Genomic DNA, 17,731 nt, shown 5'->3' on the forward strand with positions numbered 1-17,731 from the left:
CTAAACCCTAGATTTGATCACTTATTTTGCTGACAAAGTTGCGCATTTGAGTTTAGAAAATAAATGAATTTGTTAGATCTAGAAACATTTGACAAAGACCAGATAATACCTTTTACTAATGTTGGTACACATTTTGTTCTGTCTTGTATAATGTGGAAATGTTCATATTTTTCTTTATAAAAGTACTTAAGGTGATGCTGTTTAACAACAAAATAGCTTTTGAAAATGATGCAAGGTAATATGTGATTTACACTCTGTGCAGTTATTATACCCATACTTGCTGCCTTATTTTTCATTCAATGCTACCAATTAAAGAATACATAAAAAGGGCTTTCTTCTTGCTATTTTTACTGTTGTGTAACAGAATATTCCCATGGGCCACGGAGTTTAGACACTATTTTAACCTTCTGGTAAAAATTTTCAAGTCATTTAAGAAAATTATAAAATCTTTGACATTATGATGGAAATCAGAGGGGGAGAATGTATATTCACGGCTAACTCTCCTCATCTGTTTTGTAAAAGGAAGCAATTCTGGGATAGTATTTTTAACAAAGCTACTGGAAATAGTGGAGCAAGTTTAGTTATTTGGTTTTACAACTGTGTTGCCCTAAACAGATTACCTGCATCCCTAACCAACTGTCCAGCTAGACTCAGGCACTTCAGTGAACATATATCTGGTATTGAGTTGTTAAAAAGGGAGTTTCACATCTGAAGTTAAGAACCAGGAGTGTTATAATGAATATATTACTAAGTGTCTCGTGAGAATGCCTTGAAAATAAATTAGTGCAATTGTAAAATAAGATTCTCATTTTCTTAATGGAAAGTCTTTCTGCATTTCTTTTGTACATGTGCTATTATTATTATTAAGATATTCACATACCATAAAATTTACTTTTTTGAAGGGTACAGTTCATTGGATTTTAGTACACACTTGCAGGTTATACAGTATAACCACTATCTGATTCCAGAACATTTTCATCACCACAAAACCTTACATCCATCAGTGGTCTCTCTCTAGTTTCCCCTTTCCTCAGTCTCTGGCAACCACTAATATTTCTGTCTGTATGGATTTGCCTATTCTGGACATTTTATATGAATGAAATGATAAAATATGCAGCTTTTTGTGATTGGCTTCTTAACATAATGTTTTTAAGGTTCATCTATGTTGTAGCATGTTATCCGTACTTCATTCCTGTTTATTACCAAATAATATTGCATTGTAAGGATACAGCACATTGTGCTTATCCATTCGTCGTTTGATAGGCATTTGGATTATTTTACTTTTTTGGCTGGTAAGAATATATGCTACTATGAATATTTGTGTACACGTTTCTGTGTGGACATATGTTTTCAGTTTTCTTGGGTATATATGTAGAAGTAGAATGGATGGGTCACGTAATAACTCTCTTAAATTTTTTGAGGATCTGGCACGTTGTTTCCCAAAGCAGCTACACCAAGCTTGTCCGACTTGTGACTTGCTGGCTGCATATGGTCCAGGATGGCTTTGAATGCAGCCCAATACAAATTTGCAAACTTTCTTAAAACATTATGAGATTTTTTTTTTTTTTAAAAAAAGGTCATCAGCTATCGTTAGTGTTAGTGTATTTTATGTGCGGCCTGACAATTCTTCTTCCAGTGTGCCCAGGGAAGCCAAAAGATTGGACACCTCTGAGCTACATCATTTTACATTCCATCAACAATGTATGGAAGGTTGCATGCAATTTCTTCACATCCTCTCCAACAATTGTTATTGTCTTTTTCATTATAATCATCCTAGTGGGATATATTGAATTGCATTCTCCTAATGACTAGTTATTTTAATTAAACATCTTGTCATGTGCTTATTGGCCATTTGTATATCTTCTTTAGATAAATGTTTATTCAAATCCTTTGCCACTTTTAAAAATGGGGTTATTTTCATTTTATTGTTGAGTTGTAAGAGTTCTTTATACATTCTGGATACTAAGCTCTTACCAGATATTTGTTTATATGTATATTTCAGATATATTTGTATTTATATATCAGATATATATATTTGCAGATATTTTCATCCTGCATGTTTTTTCCCCATTAGTATCAGGAAGAAATTCAAGAACTTAATGAAGTCGCAAGACATCGGCCACGGTCCACGTTAGTTATGGGAATCCAGCAAGAAAACAGACAAATCAGAGAATTGCAACAAGAAAACAAAGGCAAGATACGTTACTTTTTGACATTAATCCCGTTTCTAGTCTGTATTCCTGAATCATATTTATTGCTCTTTATCCTGTCCCACATTTGAACGTCTGCCTTGCTTGACATCCTCTTAGATTCTCATCCTCAATAATCCAGTTAGCACTGCTGTTGTTAGCTATGAAATAACTCAGCTTCATTCTCTGCAGTCCCACTGCATTAGCCCCCAGATTAGATGCTCAGTCTCTTGCCTGAAATGTCCAAACTTATCTCCCTGATTCCGGTCTCTCTTCTCCCTTCCTGTCCAAGCTGTCTTCAATATGACCATCAGATTGATATTTCAAAAACCAATCTGATCGTGTAATTCTTTTTTTTTTTTTTTTTTTTTTGAGACGGAGTCTTGCTCTTTCACCCAGGCTGGAGTGCCGTGGTGCTAGCTCGGCTCACTGCAAGCTCCGCCTCCTGGGGTCATGCCATTCTCCTGCCTCAGCCTCCCAAGTAGCTGGTACAACAGGCGCCTGCCACCACGCCCGGCTAATTTTTTGTATTTTTAGTAGAGATGGGGTTTCACCGTGTTAGCCAGGATGGTCTCAATCTCCTGACCTTGTTATCTGCCCGCCTCAACCTCTCAAAGTGCTGGGATTACAGGCGTGAGCCACTGTGCCCAGCCCTGATCATGTAATTCTTTTGCCTAAGAACTTTCATTGTATATGTATTACCTTTTACAGGGACCCTAAAAATCAATTCCCAGCCTTTTTTTTTTTTTTAATCTTATTCCCACAGCTTTCTTCACCGTGAACCCTTTGCTCTTGCCAACACAAATCACTTCCTAAACACATCATCTGTTTTCATGCCTCCCTGCTTAGAAGGTCCATTCCTTCACTTTTCAACTGAGGGAACTCACACTGTACTTTTACAAAGCTTCCACCAATTTTTTCCCACAGATATCTCTTAAATCTATTTGACTGACACTCCACTCTGCACCAACCACATGCTTGTTTTCTCTGCTAGACTCTTGAGGTCTGTGGCCCTTTGGTATTAATATAGAGAGAGCCTGGGCTGGTATTTAATTGCTGTTTAGTACATCTTTGTTGAAATGATTCTCAAAAAATAAGGTTAAAATGCTCATTCAGAAATCTAATAAGGGACTTCATTTGGTGTCTCTTATTGTTATATGGCTAGATTTTTGTGCATTGTGTTTTCTTTTTAAAATGTCCTATTCATAAGTTGCTTAGTGGAAAATTTTATGTACTTTTAACTCAAGTTGGAATAAAGTACAATATTATTCTTGATAGAATTGCGTACATCTCTGGAAGAACATCAGTCGGCCTTGGAACTTATAATGAGCAAGTATCGAGAACAAATGTTCAGATTGCTAATGGCTAGCAAAAAAGATGATCCGGGTATAATAATGAAGTTAAAAGAGCAGCACTCCAAGGTAATCCATTCTATAAATGTGACCTGAAATGGAAAAGAGAGACGATTGATTATCCTGTGTTCAGATTTTTTTTGTAAAAAATCACAGGTATCTAGTAATGGCATTTTAACATGATGTTGAATGTTTCATCTTTTTAATTGCCATTTTCTCCTTTTTCTTATTTTTCCATTTCTTGCTTGTTATGTATCATTTTCTGTTTGATTTATAACTCTCACTGTTTCTTAGAAACTTTAATTTGTACATTGAAAAATAAATTTTATTTTGGATATAAAGGTAAGTCTGTTCTATTCAACATTATTTTTGTAGGGCTATGTGCTTTTAAGAAATATTTCTTAAAAGGCTGGGCATGGTGGCTCGCGCCTATAATCCCAGCACTTTGGGAGGCCAAGGTAGGAGGATCGCTTGAGGCCAGAAGTTCAAGACCAGCCTGGGCAACATAGTGCGACTCCATCTCTTCAAAAAGTAAAAATACTAGCTGGGTGTGGTAGCACATGCCTGCAGTCCTAGCTTCTCAGGAGGCTGAGGTGGATAGACCACTTCAGCTCAGGAGTTTGAGGTTACAGTGAGCTATGGTCATGCCAACTCTTACCTAGACAACCGACTGAGACCCTGTCTCTTAAAAAACATAATTTTTAAATTTTTTTTTGTTAATAAATTTGTGTATTGCCTTCTCTTGCATAAACAAAAAATACTGAAAACTTTTTTGTAAAACCTGAAAGCAGTTTAATGTAGATTTGTTTTTCTTAGGACTATTTTCTGAATAAGGCTAATTCATCCAGACTATAAATCATCTTGTTTATTATAATGGAAAAAACATGGGGTTGAGGAGAAGAACCAACATATTAAAATTTTGCTCCCTTGCCCCAGTATTATATACCAATTGACATCATTTTTTAGAAACAAAGCTGAAGTAGTTAGAAATTAGTGTTTTACCTGCTTTTCATCGCTTTGTCATCCCTGTGTCTATTCCCTTTGGTATGGCTCCATATTTTATGGCAACTGCTATGAAGACAAGTAGAATAATCCTTTCTCACTTACATTTATTTTAAACTGAGTTTTAGTTGCTGATATGAAATAAAAATATTAAACTAGATTATGGAAACTAAGCTGTTATCTGTATTAGATAATGATGATCTGACTATTATTATCAATATTATTTAAGAAATAGTGATTATGAGCCTTCTTTTCCCCATTTGTTACAGCAGAAATAGGAAAGGACGTCTTTTTATATTTCTCTATTATTGAAACACATTTTAGATTCTTTAAACTACTTCTTCCATTTTGGTGCTTGTAGGTGTTTTTCACTTATTAGTAATTAATTCTATTAGAATTAAATACCTATCAAATAGCTCTTTATATGCCTTTATATATTAGAAAACCTAATGATAGGTACCTCTTATGTCAACCAGTAAAATAATAAATTAAAAATCTGTGTTTAATTAAAAAACAAAAAAAGTTTTCTAATTATGCTATTCATCTCCTAATCAAATGGCAATCCGTTGATGTTTAAGTGGTGATCTTTTGAATACAAATTGTAACTATTGTTAATGAGACCATTCTAAAATCATTTAAATTTAAAGGTATAATAATAACTATAATAACTAAGACTTTTTTAAAGGCACTAAGAGGAGTTGACTTAGTATTATTAGTAAAATAAATGTAATCTTGAGAATTTCTAAAAGGTTTGTATGTTTTATAACCTAAAAATAAAATGTTAAGGATCTCAAGGGAAGAATACCATCTCATCTGGTAGCAACTATGACAGAAGCAAATGTTTTCTAAAATGCATTAGATTTTACTATTCACCAGAGCTGGTTTATTAATTAGTAAGGTTAAACATTTCCTAAGATAGCTGTAAGCCATCCTTTTTTATTATGTAGACTGAATTCTTCATCTAAGTTCAGATGATCCTTGCCTCCCATAAAATGACTATTCAGTTACTTGTTATTAATTCTCACTAATACATGTTAATGTTTGTGATTTTGATTTTTCCCAAAAAGGAGACACTTTGACTTAATTAAACAAACATTAATACTTGCACTGGATTAGTTATGGGTAATAATAAGATGAATGTACAAGCTTGCAGTATAGTGGGAGATGCAGACACAAACATAACAACCTGTATAAGGGAGGGTTTCATGAATCCCAAAGTAGAGATATGAATTGTTACTGGAATGCTAGAGGGAGCAATATTAACTGTCATAAGGAAAATCTGGAACGGTGTCAAGGAAGGGAAGAAAATCTGTCTCAGTCCAGCCTTGAATTAATTATGGGCAGGTAGGTAAACAAGCAGAAGTGAATGGGCAGAGAAACTTGTATATAATAAAAGCACAAAAAGTATGGTATTCTAGGATGTGTTTAGGTACTAGTGCTCTGATATGCCTAAACACAAAAGTAATTTTACAACACATTTAGGGTTAAGAAACAGAGTTACAGATAACAGCATTTTGGATTGGAGTAAGAGATCCTTTCGAGACTGTTGTAATACAGAACTTTGCCCTTACCTAGAAGTTTTTGAGCACATACTTAAAAAATCAGTAGAAAGTTTGAGAGCTCATTTTTACCCAAATAATGATTTTCATGTTATTTTTGAACAGATGCCTTTTTGGAAATCTTAAAAAAGCAAACATTTCAAACAGTTGGCTAACACGCATGAACTAACACTCATTCAGTTTTTAAATTACGGATGATATCCGTATTAACATTATAATGACTCTATACTACAGATTGACATGGTACATCGTAACAAGTCCGAAGGATTCTTCCTTGATGCATCTCGACACATCCTTGAAGCACCTCAACATGGACTGGAGAGAAGGCACTTGGAAGCAAATCAGAATGTACACTAAATAAACAGTCAACTTTTGGGGTGTGGATGGAAGGGGGGTCCATTTCAAAAGTTCTTTTGCGTTGAATTTCCCTCCCAGATTAGATCAGCAAATAAATGAGATTCGTTAAAAGAATGTTGTGTCGTTAATAGCCATGCTGTTCAGTGTAGAAACTTTAAATCTCTCATTAATTTTCTGTGTGTTATGTACAGCCTGTTAGATATTTGCAGGTTTTATAGGTTATTCAGTCCAACTCTTTATTTATTTGCTCTTGTTAGCTGTTGCTGTAAAACAGTCATTTCCTTTCTGGACATCAAAGATGTTTTCTTGGCATTAATTTTAACCTGATTTCATAAAAATTTTGGTCAAAGTATTAAATGTTTTAATTCAGATTGTGGATAGTTTGTAGTCCTTTGATTTTGCAAATGAAATTAAAATGCCTTTGTTTAGATGTTAGGATTAAGTATAGTAGTGCTCTCTCCATTGTGTCTCAACTGTTTTTTAACTCACTTGTGGCAGGTCTTTATTGAATAAAGGAGGAATAAACCTAGACAGGGAGTTAGAAACGAAAGACATTTCAAGACAGTTCAAGGGTTATGTTGGTGATACTTCTTGTCTTCCAGACAGTTTTGAAAGCACAGATCTTGCCTCTTGTGCTTGTTAAAAAGTCTGTGATACTTCTCTGAAGATTTTATAGTTAATAAGTGAATCATTACCCTGGCCTATAAAAACGCTGTCCTACTTGAAGTATTGGGTTTTTTCTCATGATGAGCTTTGTTAGACTTGGTACTGAAACAATCAGTAGTTTTTTTCCTTCTATTTTAAAGGCAAGGAAATACTTGCTTCAGCCAGGCTTGGTGGCTCATGCCTGTAATTGGGAGGCTGAGGTGGGCGGATCACCTGATGTCAGGAATTGGAGACCAGCCTGACCAACATGGTGAAACCCCATCTCTACTAAAAATACCAAAAGTTAGCTGGGCGTGGTAGCGGGTTCCTGTAATCCCAGCTGCTCGGGAGGCTGAGGCAAGAGGATTGCTTGAACCTGGGAGGGGGAGGTTGCAGTGAGCCAAGGTCTGGCCATTGCACTCCAGCCTGGGCAACAAGAGCGAGACTATCTCATAAAAAAAGGGAAAGAAATACTTGCTTTCTGTGTAGTTTTTTAACTTAGGTCAGTGCCATAGGACTGACCAAATCATAAGTTGAGCATGCTGTTGGTATTCAAAATTTTTACTCATTACCCTTACTCAGTTTGCTGCTGCAATGATCTGTACTTACCTGCTTTTACATATTATACTTCCTTGACAATGGGAGGAATTTTAATGATTAACTTGCAGAATATGACATATTTTTCTTCATATCATTCTTCCTACCATAATCTAATTCAAAACTATCCAGTAGAACTTTCTGAAATGATGGGAATGTTTTTTCTCTGTGCTGTCCAGTGTGGAAGCCAGTAGCCACATGTGGCTGTTGAGCACTTGCAGTGTCACTAATGCAATTGAGGGACTGAATTGTTAATTTTTAAAAGTGTATTGATTTTAATTAAGTTTAAATAAGATTGTTTTGGACAGCACAGATTAGCCTTTTCTAGTACCTTCTTGCTGAGTACTAGCAGTGTTTAGGTTTCCCCATTAGAAGGACCTACATTTTTGTTGGTTAAGAGGTTATTAAATGTGGTTTGCCAGAGATACTATTGTCATTTCTTCCAGCTTATTAGTTCCGTGGGTTTCTTGGAGTACTGTAAAATCCTTTTTACAAAAAATATATATATAATTACTGAAGAGACAATGTTTATTTGGGGAGTTATTCACTTTTATATTTAAGTCTTGGGCTTAATATGATAAAATATCTCTCAATTGCCAGTGAATAATGGTCTATAGAAGCTGTTCATTGAGAAAATTATTATTCTCAAGTTTCTGTTGATTTTAAACCTTTTTTTGTCTGTCTCTTTCACTAGACTGTAAGCTTCTTCAGATCAGGGAACATGTCTTAACAGTCTTTGTATTCCTGTTGTTTAGCATAGTGCTGGCACATCATAGGTGTGCAAAATAAGAAAATGAGATTGGAAGAATTTATGCTACTTGCTGCGCCTAACAAATGTGGATGTCTGTATTACAGTGATACTATATTTTCAACAGTTGGCAAAGAAGGCCATTTAATATTTTAACACTGAAAAGCAGAATTGTGCTCATTTTATTCAGTATTTATCATATACCATACACTAAATAGAAGGCAGATGTAAAGATGCAGTTCCTGCTGTCAGAGAGGATTATGACCTAGAAAAGGTTACAGATTGGATTGAGATAAATTTATAGGCCTGAACAAATACAGAAAAGATTTCTAAATCATTGACGACTTCAGCGAGGAAAAGAGATTGAATGCGTCGGCAATTTTTATCTTTCACATTACTTTGAACAATAGTGTATGTAAGTGCAAAAAAAAAGACAAAGTTGATCATTGTGGTGAGAGGAATGTAAAATATGAATATTTTTCTTGCTGCTAGGTTTAGTTTTATTGTGCTGCTTATTCTTAATTTTAGTCCTGACAAATCTGATTTCAAAAGCCCATCTGTGGTCAACCAACTTCATTGTTAATATTTGTTTTATTCATATGAAGTGACAATGTAAGAATATTCATGTTAAGTGGTACTGCAGATTTTATAAAAAGGAGAGGATCCAAAAATAAAGTATTTTGCTGATTTCCAACTCCCATCCCTCTCTTTCAGGAACTGCAAGCACATGTTGACCAGATAACTGAAATGGCAGCAGTAATGAGGAAAGCCATTGAAATTGACGAGCAACAGGGTTGCAAGGAACAAGAACGAATATTTCAACTTGAAGTAAGTTTTACATTGCAAATGTAGATGAAAATTGTGCATACAAAGATTTATGCCAGAAAATATATCCCATTTTTAAATACATATTTACTTTTCTTGGGTACTGGTAATGGTCTCCTGGATGCTGTTTATGTGGGCATATTATGCAAGACCATTTATATGGTGATGCAAGAATCTCGGATTATTAGTAATTTACAATATATCAGTAATGTAGAAAATTGATGTTTGATCCTATATTGCTTATCTTATGAAGTGAATGTACTTCTTCAATTGAGTAATTTTTAAAATTTTGTTTATTCTATTTGAGATCATAGTGATACAGGGCAATTTTTTTTAATCCACAAATATTTAGGGGCATTCTTACTTTTTCTGGGGATTCTAAAAACCTTTGTCTCATCTGTCCTTTATTTTGTGATAGTGAAAGTACCAGTCTCTGAATAACTGAAATCAGTACAATAGACTTTTATGCTTTAAGAGCTTCATTTTGAAATCATGGTGGGGAATCTGCTTTAGAATACTAAAATTTAGAAAGTGAGACTGAATTTAGAAAGTGAGTACTAAAATTTAGAAAGACAGTGATAGAGAATAAATTATGAAAGGTTATTGTTAAATGTCTACAAATATTTTTACAGTAACTAACCAAAAGGAGGCCGGAAAGTAAAGTTATTTACCAGTGCCAGATTTGGTCACTTACTTTCCTTCTTGAAAAATATCATCAGCTACCCTTACTCTGCTGCTCTCAAATACCAGTGAGATAAACTTGTCCTGCATTCTGTGCTATCATGGAAAGTAATAAAAATACCAAAAAGTACTGAGAGATTCTAGCCTATTCACTGGCTTTATAAGTTTAAATAAAAATAAATCTAGATGTTATTGTCTTCATCTCTAATGTGATTGTAAAATAAGGCAATTTCTGAGCTTCTACTTACAATTGTAGCTGCTTAATTAGAAGGCTTTGCAGTGGTGGAAGATGTTGAACACAATTCCTAGCTGCATAAGTGTTCTTTAGATTCAAGTTGCCAACTGCATATATCGTTGAGTAGATTAATACCAATTACAGAACTTGCTTATTTGTTATACTTTCATATGTTTAGTTTTTCCTAACATATGTTTGTGCTGTTGTAGCTACCTCGTAGATGGTGACTGCATTTTTGTTTTTGCTTGCCTTCTTATAGCAAGAAAACAAAGGCTTGAGAGAGATCCTTCAAATAACTCGAGAATCATTTTTGAACCTAAGGAAAGATGACGCATCGGAAAGTACTTCTTTGTCAGCATTAGTGACCAACAGTGACTTGAGTCTGAGGAAGAGCTGAAGAGCTTCTGAGTCTGTGAGCTTCTTACATGACTCCAAATGGTCAAATAAGTGAATGAATGAATGGACAGAAAATTCAATCCTTTATTTTTTTCTCTGTAAATATGTACAGTGCACTGGCTATGAGATAGCAACAAAAAAATGCATAGTTAATGGTCATAGACTTTATTCCAAAACATAATTGGAAAATAGAAACTGAGCCATTGCTAGTTGGTAGAGAAATGAAAGGTTTTCACAGTGACTACTGAATATACCAAGAGCTTTTGGCAGTACTGCTGGCTTTCTGGGTGATTAATTAGGTAAACCTGAATATTCCCAATAAATGTTTGAGAATTCATAAATTATACCAATTTAAAAATATAAATTTTTGCCACTGTTTTGTGAACGGAAGATTTGTATCCTAAATTTCATCCTTCTTATTTGGCGTCAAAGTTAATAAAAAGTTTATGTACCATGAGACTTCTAGTGATTGCCTACTTTCACATTTATTTAAATTTTTGTGAAAGAAAATTTAGTTTTAAAGGCTATAGGAATGTGTTATATGTACCTTAAACAGATAATTTAATTTTAGCAATTTACCATAACTGATACTTAGCTAACAATTGTCCATAACTTAGTTTTAAGTGTAAGAAATATCATTTCAGGAATGAAAAAGAAGGAATACTACTTTCTAAGAAAGAAGATCTTATAATAGTAGGTTAAACTACTTTAAAAGGATAAGTTTTGGTTCAAAGTTGATAAAGAAGATGAGATTTGTTTTTCTCTTTGGCTGATTTTTAAGGATATTATGTAGTTCATTTAGTCAACAGACTTGAAATGTTTGATATAGCAAGATAGGTATGGTAATTTCAAAGTGAATTGGGAATTCCTCTGGCTCATATAACCCTTTTTTTTTCTTTAAGTATTCTTGAGATACAAAAAAAAAAGGTAAATTAAATTTTCAAAAAAAAAATTCCGGATCTGTTTTTAAGCTCCATCTGGTCCTCATAACCTGTAACTTTTTTCTTAAAACCTTTCAGCTGAAAGTGGGGTAGAGGTGGAGTAATCTGTGGATTTGTTTCTGTTGTCTTTTAAAATGTCAAATATGTAAATTTTTAAAAAAACCACCAGATGGAGAAATGTGCTTTGACATCATTTGAAACCTAAATTTTCTTATGTTGTGATTATATTAAAAAGGGATAAAAGAAGAGTGTCAAACATGATTAAATATATTGTACTTATTTATGTTGAATACATATTAAGACAAAATTATACTTTGAGTATATAATTTGTTAAATATTACTTTATATGGTAATTGTGTATAATTTCGTATATTGGTAAAATTTAAAACTACACTTTAGAATTTTTTTATCTTAAGTTTGGGGTGAGTGGGGTCGATGAGACTGATTGAATAGAAAAGGGCTAATGGCCCAAACATGACATAGATTTCTTTTTTCAGTCAGAGGCCTTATTTGATATTTTATAAATAAATGACAAGTTTTTATTTTGAAACTTTTTTTATTGTTTTTGGGAAAGTATCCCTTAATTTAATGACACATTCATTCAGATACTTTTTATCCCTGATAATAAAGAAACGAAATAAGCTACACAATTGAGATTAAGTCTGAGGCAGTTCATTGAGGCAGCTCTGCTATAAAAGATTGCTTGATAAATAATTATTTTTGTAAACAAGTTGGATTAACTTACTGGTCTTTTTGCTTGGATATGAATTTAAGGTCTTCATGTTTAAAAAGACATTTACTTTGTTATTTAGTGACACTTTTCCATCTTTTTTTTTGGTTATTGTTAAATAGAACCTTAAGTTTATGTTTGAGGTATGTACTGTATAGGAACCTATTTTATTATTAAAGATGAGTGATTAAAATTGGTATGGTCCCCAATTTAATTTGAAAAGTGCTTACATTTATTCTTATATATGGTTTAATTTTAAGGTCTTTTGTCTCTTCTTACTACAAAGCAGTGACCTCTATCTGTATGCCTTAGGAATTAGCAGCTTCTTAGTGTGGGATCCTGCAGAATTTCTTACAATCTGTAGTAGGTTGAGTCATGTCCCCTAGAAGGTTAAGTCTGAGTCCTAACCTGATACACCTGGGAAGGTGACCATATTTGGAAATAGTCTTTACAGATGTCATTAGGGGATCTTATGATATAATTACCCTGGATTTAGGGTGGGCTCCAAACCCAGTGACTAGTGTCTTTATAATAAGAGAGAAGGAGACATGAAACACAGACATAGCTGCATGAGGACAGAGGCAGTGAACTACGCAGGGACTGCTAGTCACCACCAGAAGCTGCAAGAGGCATGCAATGGGTTCTTCACGGCCTCCAGAAAGGACCAAGCCTGTTTGATTTCAGACTTCTGGCCTCCAGAACTGTGAGGAAATAAGTTTCTGTTGTTTTCATTCACCCAGCCTGTGGTAATCTGTTACAGTAACCCTAGGAAACTTAAGACATCATTTATTTATCATCTATCAACTATATTTTTTATTTTATATAAGAAAGAACAGCTCTTAAAAACCAATTATTTATAACCTCACAGATAATTTCTGCTCTAATTTTATATTCTTCAATATCAAGGTGACTTCTAAGATTTTATAGAAATAAATTGCTTCCCTGTAATCTGAGCACTTTGGGACGCCAAGAGGGGTGGATCACTTGAGGTCAGGAGTGATCTCGAAGACCAGCCTAGCCAACATGGTAAACCCTGTCTCTACTAAAAATACAAAAAGTTAGCTGGGGGTGGTGGCGGGTGCCTGTAATCTCAGCTACTCGGGAGGTTGAGGCAGGAGAATCGCTTGAACCTGGGAAGCAGAGGTTGCAGTGAGCCGAGACTGTGCCATTGCACTCTAGCCTGGGCAATAATAGTGAAACTCCATCTCAAAAAAAAAAAGAAATTGCTTCAATGAAAAATGGAAGATCATAGATCCATAACTTAATCTTGGTGGTCACTACCTTTTTTCATTGTCAGTGAAATAGAACATTTTTTAGTAAAATACTGATGAAGATAATTTCTAATTGGAATTTGAGGAGACATTTTCCTTTTACCTCACTGGCTGCTCCTCAGTCTCCTTTGTTTCTTCTCTCTGACCTCTTAACATTAGAGAGCCATTGGGCTCAGTCCTTATACCTATTCTGTGCAGTATCTCTACTCACTTTGGTGATCTCCCCCAGTCTCATGATTAAATACCACCTCTATGCTTGATGGCTGCTAAATTCAGTTCCAGCATAGACCTCTCATCCCGGATTCATGCAGCTGTGACTGTCAAAGAGACATTTTAAGCTTAAGATGTCTAAAGCCAAACTCCAGATCTCCCAGAATCTCTCCACACTCTTTCCCATCCTGCTTGATGACAACTCCATCCTTTGAGTTGCTAAGGCCAAAAACCTAGGAGGCAACTTTGACTCCACTTTCTCATATCATGCATCCTGTTCATCAGCAAATCCTGTTGTTGGCTCTTCCTTCCAAATATATCAGAATCCAACCATTTCTCTCCTCCACTGCTACCCCTGGTCAAAGCTACATTATGGTAGTGTTAAGGTATACAAACTGGAGTCAACCTAAATATCCTACAGTAGGGGAATAGTTAAGTATCAGTATCCACTCAATACAGTTGATTACACTCTGGCTTGAAGATGCTAGCAACAGGAAGAAAAAAGTACCTAAATTTGCATTAAAAAGCTTAACATAAATTACATATATAATTACAAATATGTAAAAATCAGATGCATACAGGGAAATGTCCTGAAACAAATAGCATCAGTATTCTTCCAGCTAATTGTATGGTTTAGCCAGTCAGTTTCTGATGCCTATAAATCAAGCATTTTGTAGCTACCATTATGGAGTTGTAATTTATTCAATTCCCCCAATTGATGGCTATTTAGTTTGCAAAGTTTAACATAAAATAATGCTGCAGTAAACATCCATATACATACCTTTATTTATTGTAATTTCTAGCATGCAAATTCCCAGAAGTTTGTTAGGTCATGTTTTATTTTTTAAATGAAAAAATAAATGTACACTTAAAAATCTAGCACAGTAAAAAATTTGCAATTCAGAGTAAACCTCTTCCTACAGCCTCTTGTCTTCCTAGAGGTCATAAGTTTCTTGTGAATCAGAAAACTTGTTAACCAAAAAAAGTGACTGAGTCAAGTGTCTTTGATAAATCAGGTTTATTGAGCCAAAGTTTAAAGACATGCCAGGGAAAAAATGCAGGTCACATGAGCATCTGTGACCTGAGCTTTCTAAAGAGGGTTTTGGAAACTCATTTACGGGAGAGAGTGAGGAGGGAAAAGGGAGAGGGGTTAGGCAGTGAGGCAAATGATTACCTTCTTGTGAGGCTCTGATTAATGCTCAGTAAATCTATGTTTCATATAAGATAAGGTAAACTGAAAAAAGGTAGTAAAGACTCAATTATCCATCTGTCTCAGGGTAGGCAGAAGAGTGGTTGATCTTGTCTCATCCTTATTCTGTACATGGGAAGATAACCTTGTTATCAGCATTGTCAGTGTGAGATTTAACAAAACTTGGTTTTAAGAGTTAAACTTAGGTTGCAGACCCAAGGTTACAATTGGCATGTGTTGGTTTTATAGCTCTCCACAATGAGAAGGGGAGGCCTTGAGGCTTCTGTTAATACTCCCCCTCCTACACGGGACATACTTTTGGCTACTCCTACTCAACCTCCAAGTTTCAGCTGGAATGTCACTTCCTCAAGGACTCCTTGCCTGGCATCCCACTTTCTACCCTTACCCCATTATACATTTTCATTGCATATTATACATCTTGTGTAACTGTTTTAGTATCTGTCTCACTTCACTCCAGTCCCAGACAGCAAAGACCATGCCTGTGTTTTCCATCTCCTAGTGCTTAAGGCATTGCCTGGCATACAGGAACTCAACAAATATTTAATGAGTGAATGTGAGATATAAGTCAAAGCCTCACTATCATATATATATAATTTTTATGTATTTTTTTGAGACAGTGTCTTGCTTTGTTGCCCAGGCTGGAGTGCAATAGTGCAATCTTGGCTCACTGCAGCCTTCACCCTCTGGGTTCAAGTGATTCTTCCACCTCAGCCTCCCAAGTAGCTGACAGGTGTGTGCCATCATGCCTGGCTCATTTATTTATTTATATATATATATATATATTTAGTAGAGATAGGGTTTCACCATGTTGGCCAGGCTGGTCTAGAACTTCTGACTTAATCTGCCTGCCTCGGCCTCTCAAAGTGCTGGGATTACAGGTGTGAGCCACCACACCACTCCTGTATAACAATTTTTTAAAAAATCTTAAGCTTGATCCAGACCTACCAGCCTCTCCAGTGTAATGATTACATGGTAGTCCCTGGGTAAGTCCAGAGTTCCCACTAACTTAAGCCCCTCTTTGTGTCAATTTCATAAAGAGTGGTCCTTGCAAATACAATGGCCAAATTGCCAAGAGGCATTTCAATCAACAATCAGGGTAAAAAGGTTTGCAACGTGAATTCTTTTGACATAACAAAATACCACTGACTGAATGGCTTAAACAACAGAAATACGTTTCTCACAGTTCTGGAGGCTGGAAGTTCATGACCAAGGTGCCAGCAGGGATGGTTTCCTCTGCTTGCAGATGGCTACCTTCTTGTTGTTCTTCACACTGTTTTTCCCCTGTGAGCACATGCACCTGGTGTTTCTGTGCCCTAATCTCCCCTTCTTACAAAGACACTAGTCAGATTGGATTAGGACCCCCTGTAATAGTCTCAATTTAATTTGGAACCTCTTTAAAGGCCCCGTCTCCAAATAAGGTCACATTCTGAGGTACTGGGTGTTAGGGATTCGACATATAAATTTGTTGGGGGGCACAGCTTTAGTTTATCAGAAAACCATAGCTGCCCTCCCAACAAGGGCTGGGGTACAATGAGGGGCTGTGCCTTAGGGCAAGTCCCTGTTCTCAGGAAATTAGAGCCAAGAACTCTGGGTTTGAATGAATGTTACTAACAGTTATTAAGTACATCACCTAGGAGTGAACTTTGGACCAAGTTTCTACAGATGATGCTGTGGAGATATGGATATTGGAAATTTTAAATATTATGTACCAATCATTTGAAATAAATGGTCCATTACTTCAGAGAATTAACTTGGAAAAACATGCTATCACTGTGTAAAATTAATAATTTTCAAAAAGAACAATAAAAAGTAATATTTATATTAGAAACATCCTATCAATTCGTCAGCAGAAGAAAATAGAAAATACCTGGTGCTTTACATCTTCATCATGATGAGTGTAAAGCACATTTGGATAGGGAGTCAGGCATCCCAGTTTTGGTCTGAGCACTGTTACTTCTTGATAACTCTGTGACTTCATATCATTAATTTAAGAATTTCCTCAGGTATTAAATAAAGAGGTCAGTGAACATGATCTCTAAAGTCCTTTGAAGGTTTAATATTCTAGCAATTTCTTTGTTGGAATCAGTTTTCTATTTCACCTGCTACAGAAAACTCAACTGGCCTGTGGTACAATATACCTAGTATGGTTTGGCAATCTGGTAGCTAACCTATAACAGATAAAATTTTCAGAAATTTCTGAAAACATTTTAAAGAACAGTTCAACAGCGTTTCCTGTTAACTACTACTTTTCTTTAGTTTGACACACCTGAAGTGCTAATAACACCAAATTAATCTTTTAACACATTGCCCCAGGTTTCACTTCCTGTTAATTATCTTTGTGATTTTTTAAAAATGAAGAACTATATTGTTTGCCCATATTAAATAACTTTTTTATAGCTATGAAATTCCTTGTGTCTTGTTGCTATTGTACAAATATAATCTGAAAAAATTTATGAAAGTATTTAATGAAGCTTTTTAGCATTTTTTTCAAAATAGGGATTTATTATAAAAACTATACAAACTTTTTATCATTCACAAATTATGAAAAATTTTAAACAATTTGTATCCTCCCTCCTAAATAGTGTGTTGTGTCTTTACAGTCTTCACTGGCAGTACATTCAGATGGTGTAGAAACCAACTCACAAACATTCCATATAACTTTGTCCCTACAGTAAATACTTTAAAAAAACTTTTCATCAAGTTTCAGTGTTACTGAAGTTGGTTATAGACAGTAAGCATTACAGAATAAGCAGTAAATGGTCACCTGCATTGAATTTTTCAAA

At 35.0% G+C, this 17,731-nt stretch overlaps 1 protein-coding gene across 2 annotated transcripts in view; it reads left to right on the forward strand.

The window, feature by feature from the left end:
* FGFR1OP2 (FGFR1 oncogene partner 2) overlaps positions 1-12,450 on the forward strand; it is a 34,597-nt gene extending 22,147 nt beyond the window's left edge. The window contains exons 3-7 of one of the 2 annotated variants that reach the window (XM_005570424.3): positions 2,075-2,192; positions 3,468-3,610; positions 6,337-6,450; positions 9,164-9,277; positions 10,450-12,450. In XM_005570424.3, the coding sequence (XP_005570481.1) occupies positions 2,075-2,192; positions 3,468-3,610; positions 6,337-6,450; positions 9,164-9,277; positions 10,450-10,587 (627 nt within the window). In that variant the 3' untranslated portion in view covers positions 10,588-12,450. The remainder of the gene's footprint in view (positions 1-2,074; positions 2,193-3,467; positions 3,611-6,336; positions 6,451-9,163; positions 9,278-10,449) is intronic. The other variant, XM_005570425.4, reaches the window with a different exon arrangement.
* Positions 12,451-17,731: the final 5,281 nt, after the last annotated feature.

The sequence above is a fragment of the Macaca fascicularis genome, chromosome 11, assembly GCF_037993035.2.
Source record: "Macaca fascicularis isolate 582-1 chromosome 11, T2T-MFA8v1.1".
Taxonomy (NCBI): Eukaryota; Metazoa; Chordata; class Mammalia; order Primates; family Cercopithecidae; genus Macaca; species Macaca fascicularis.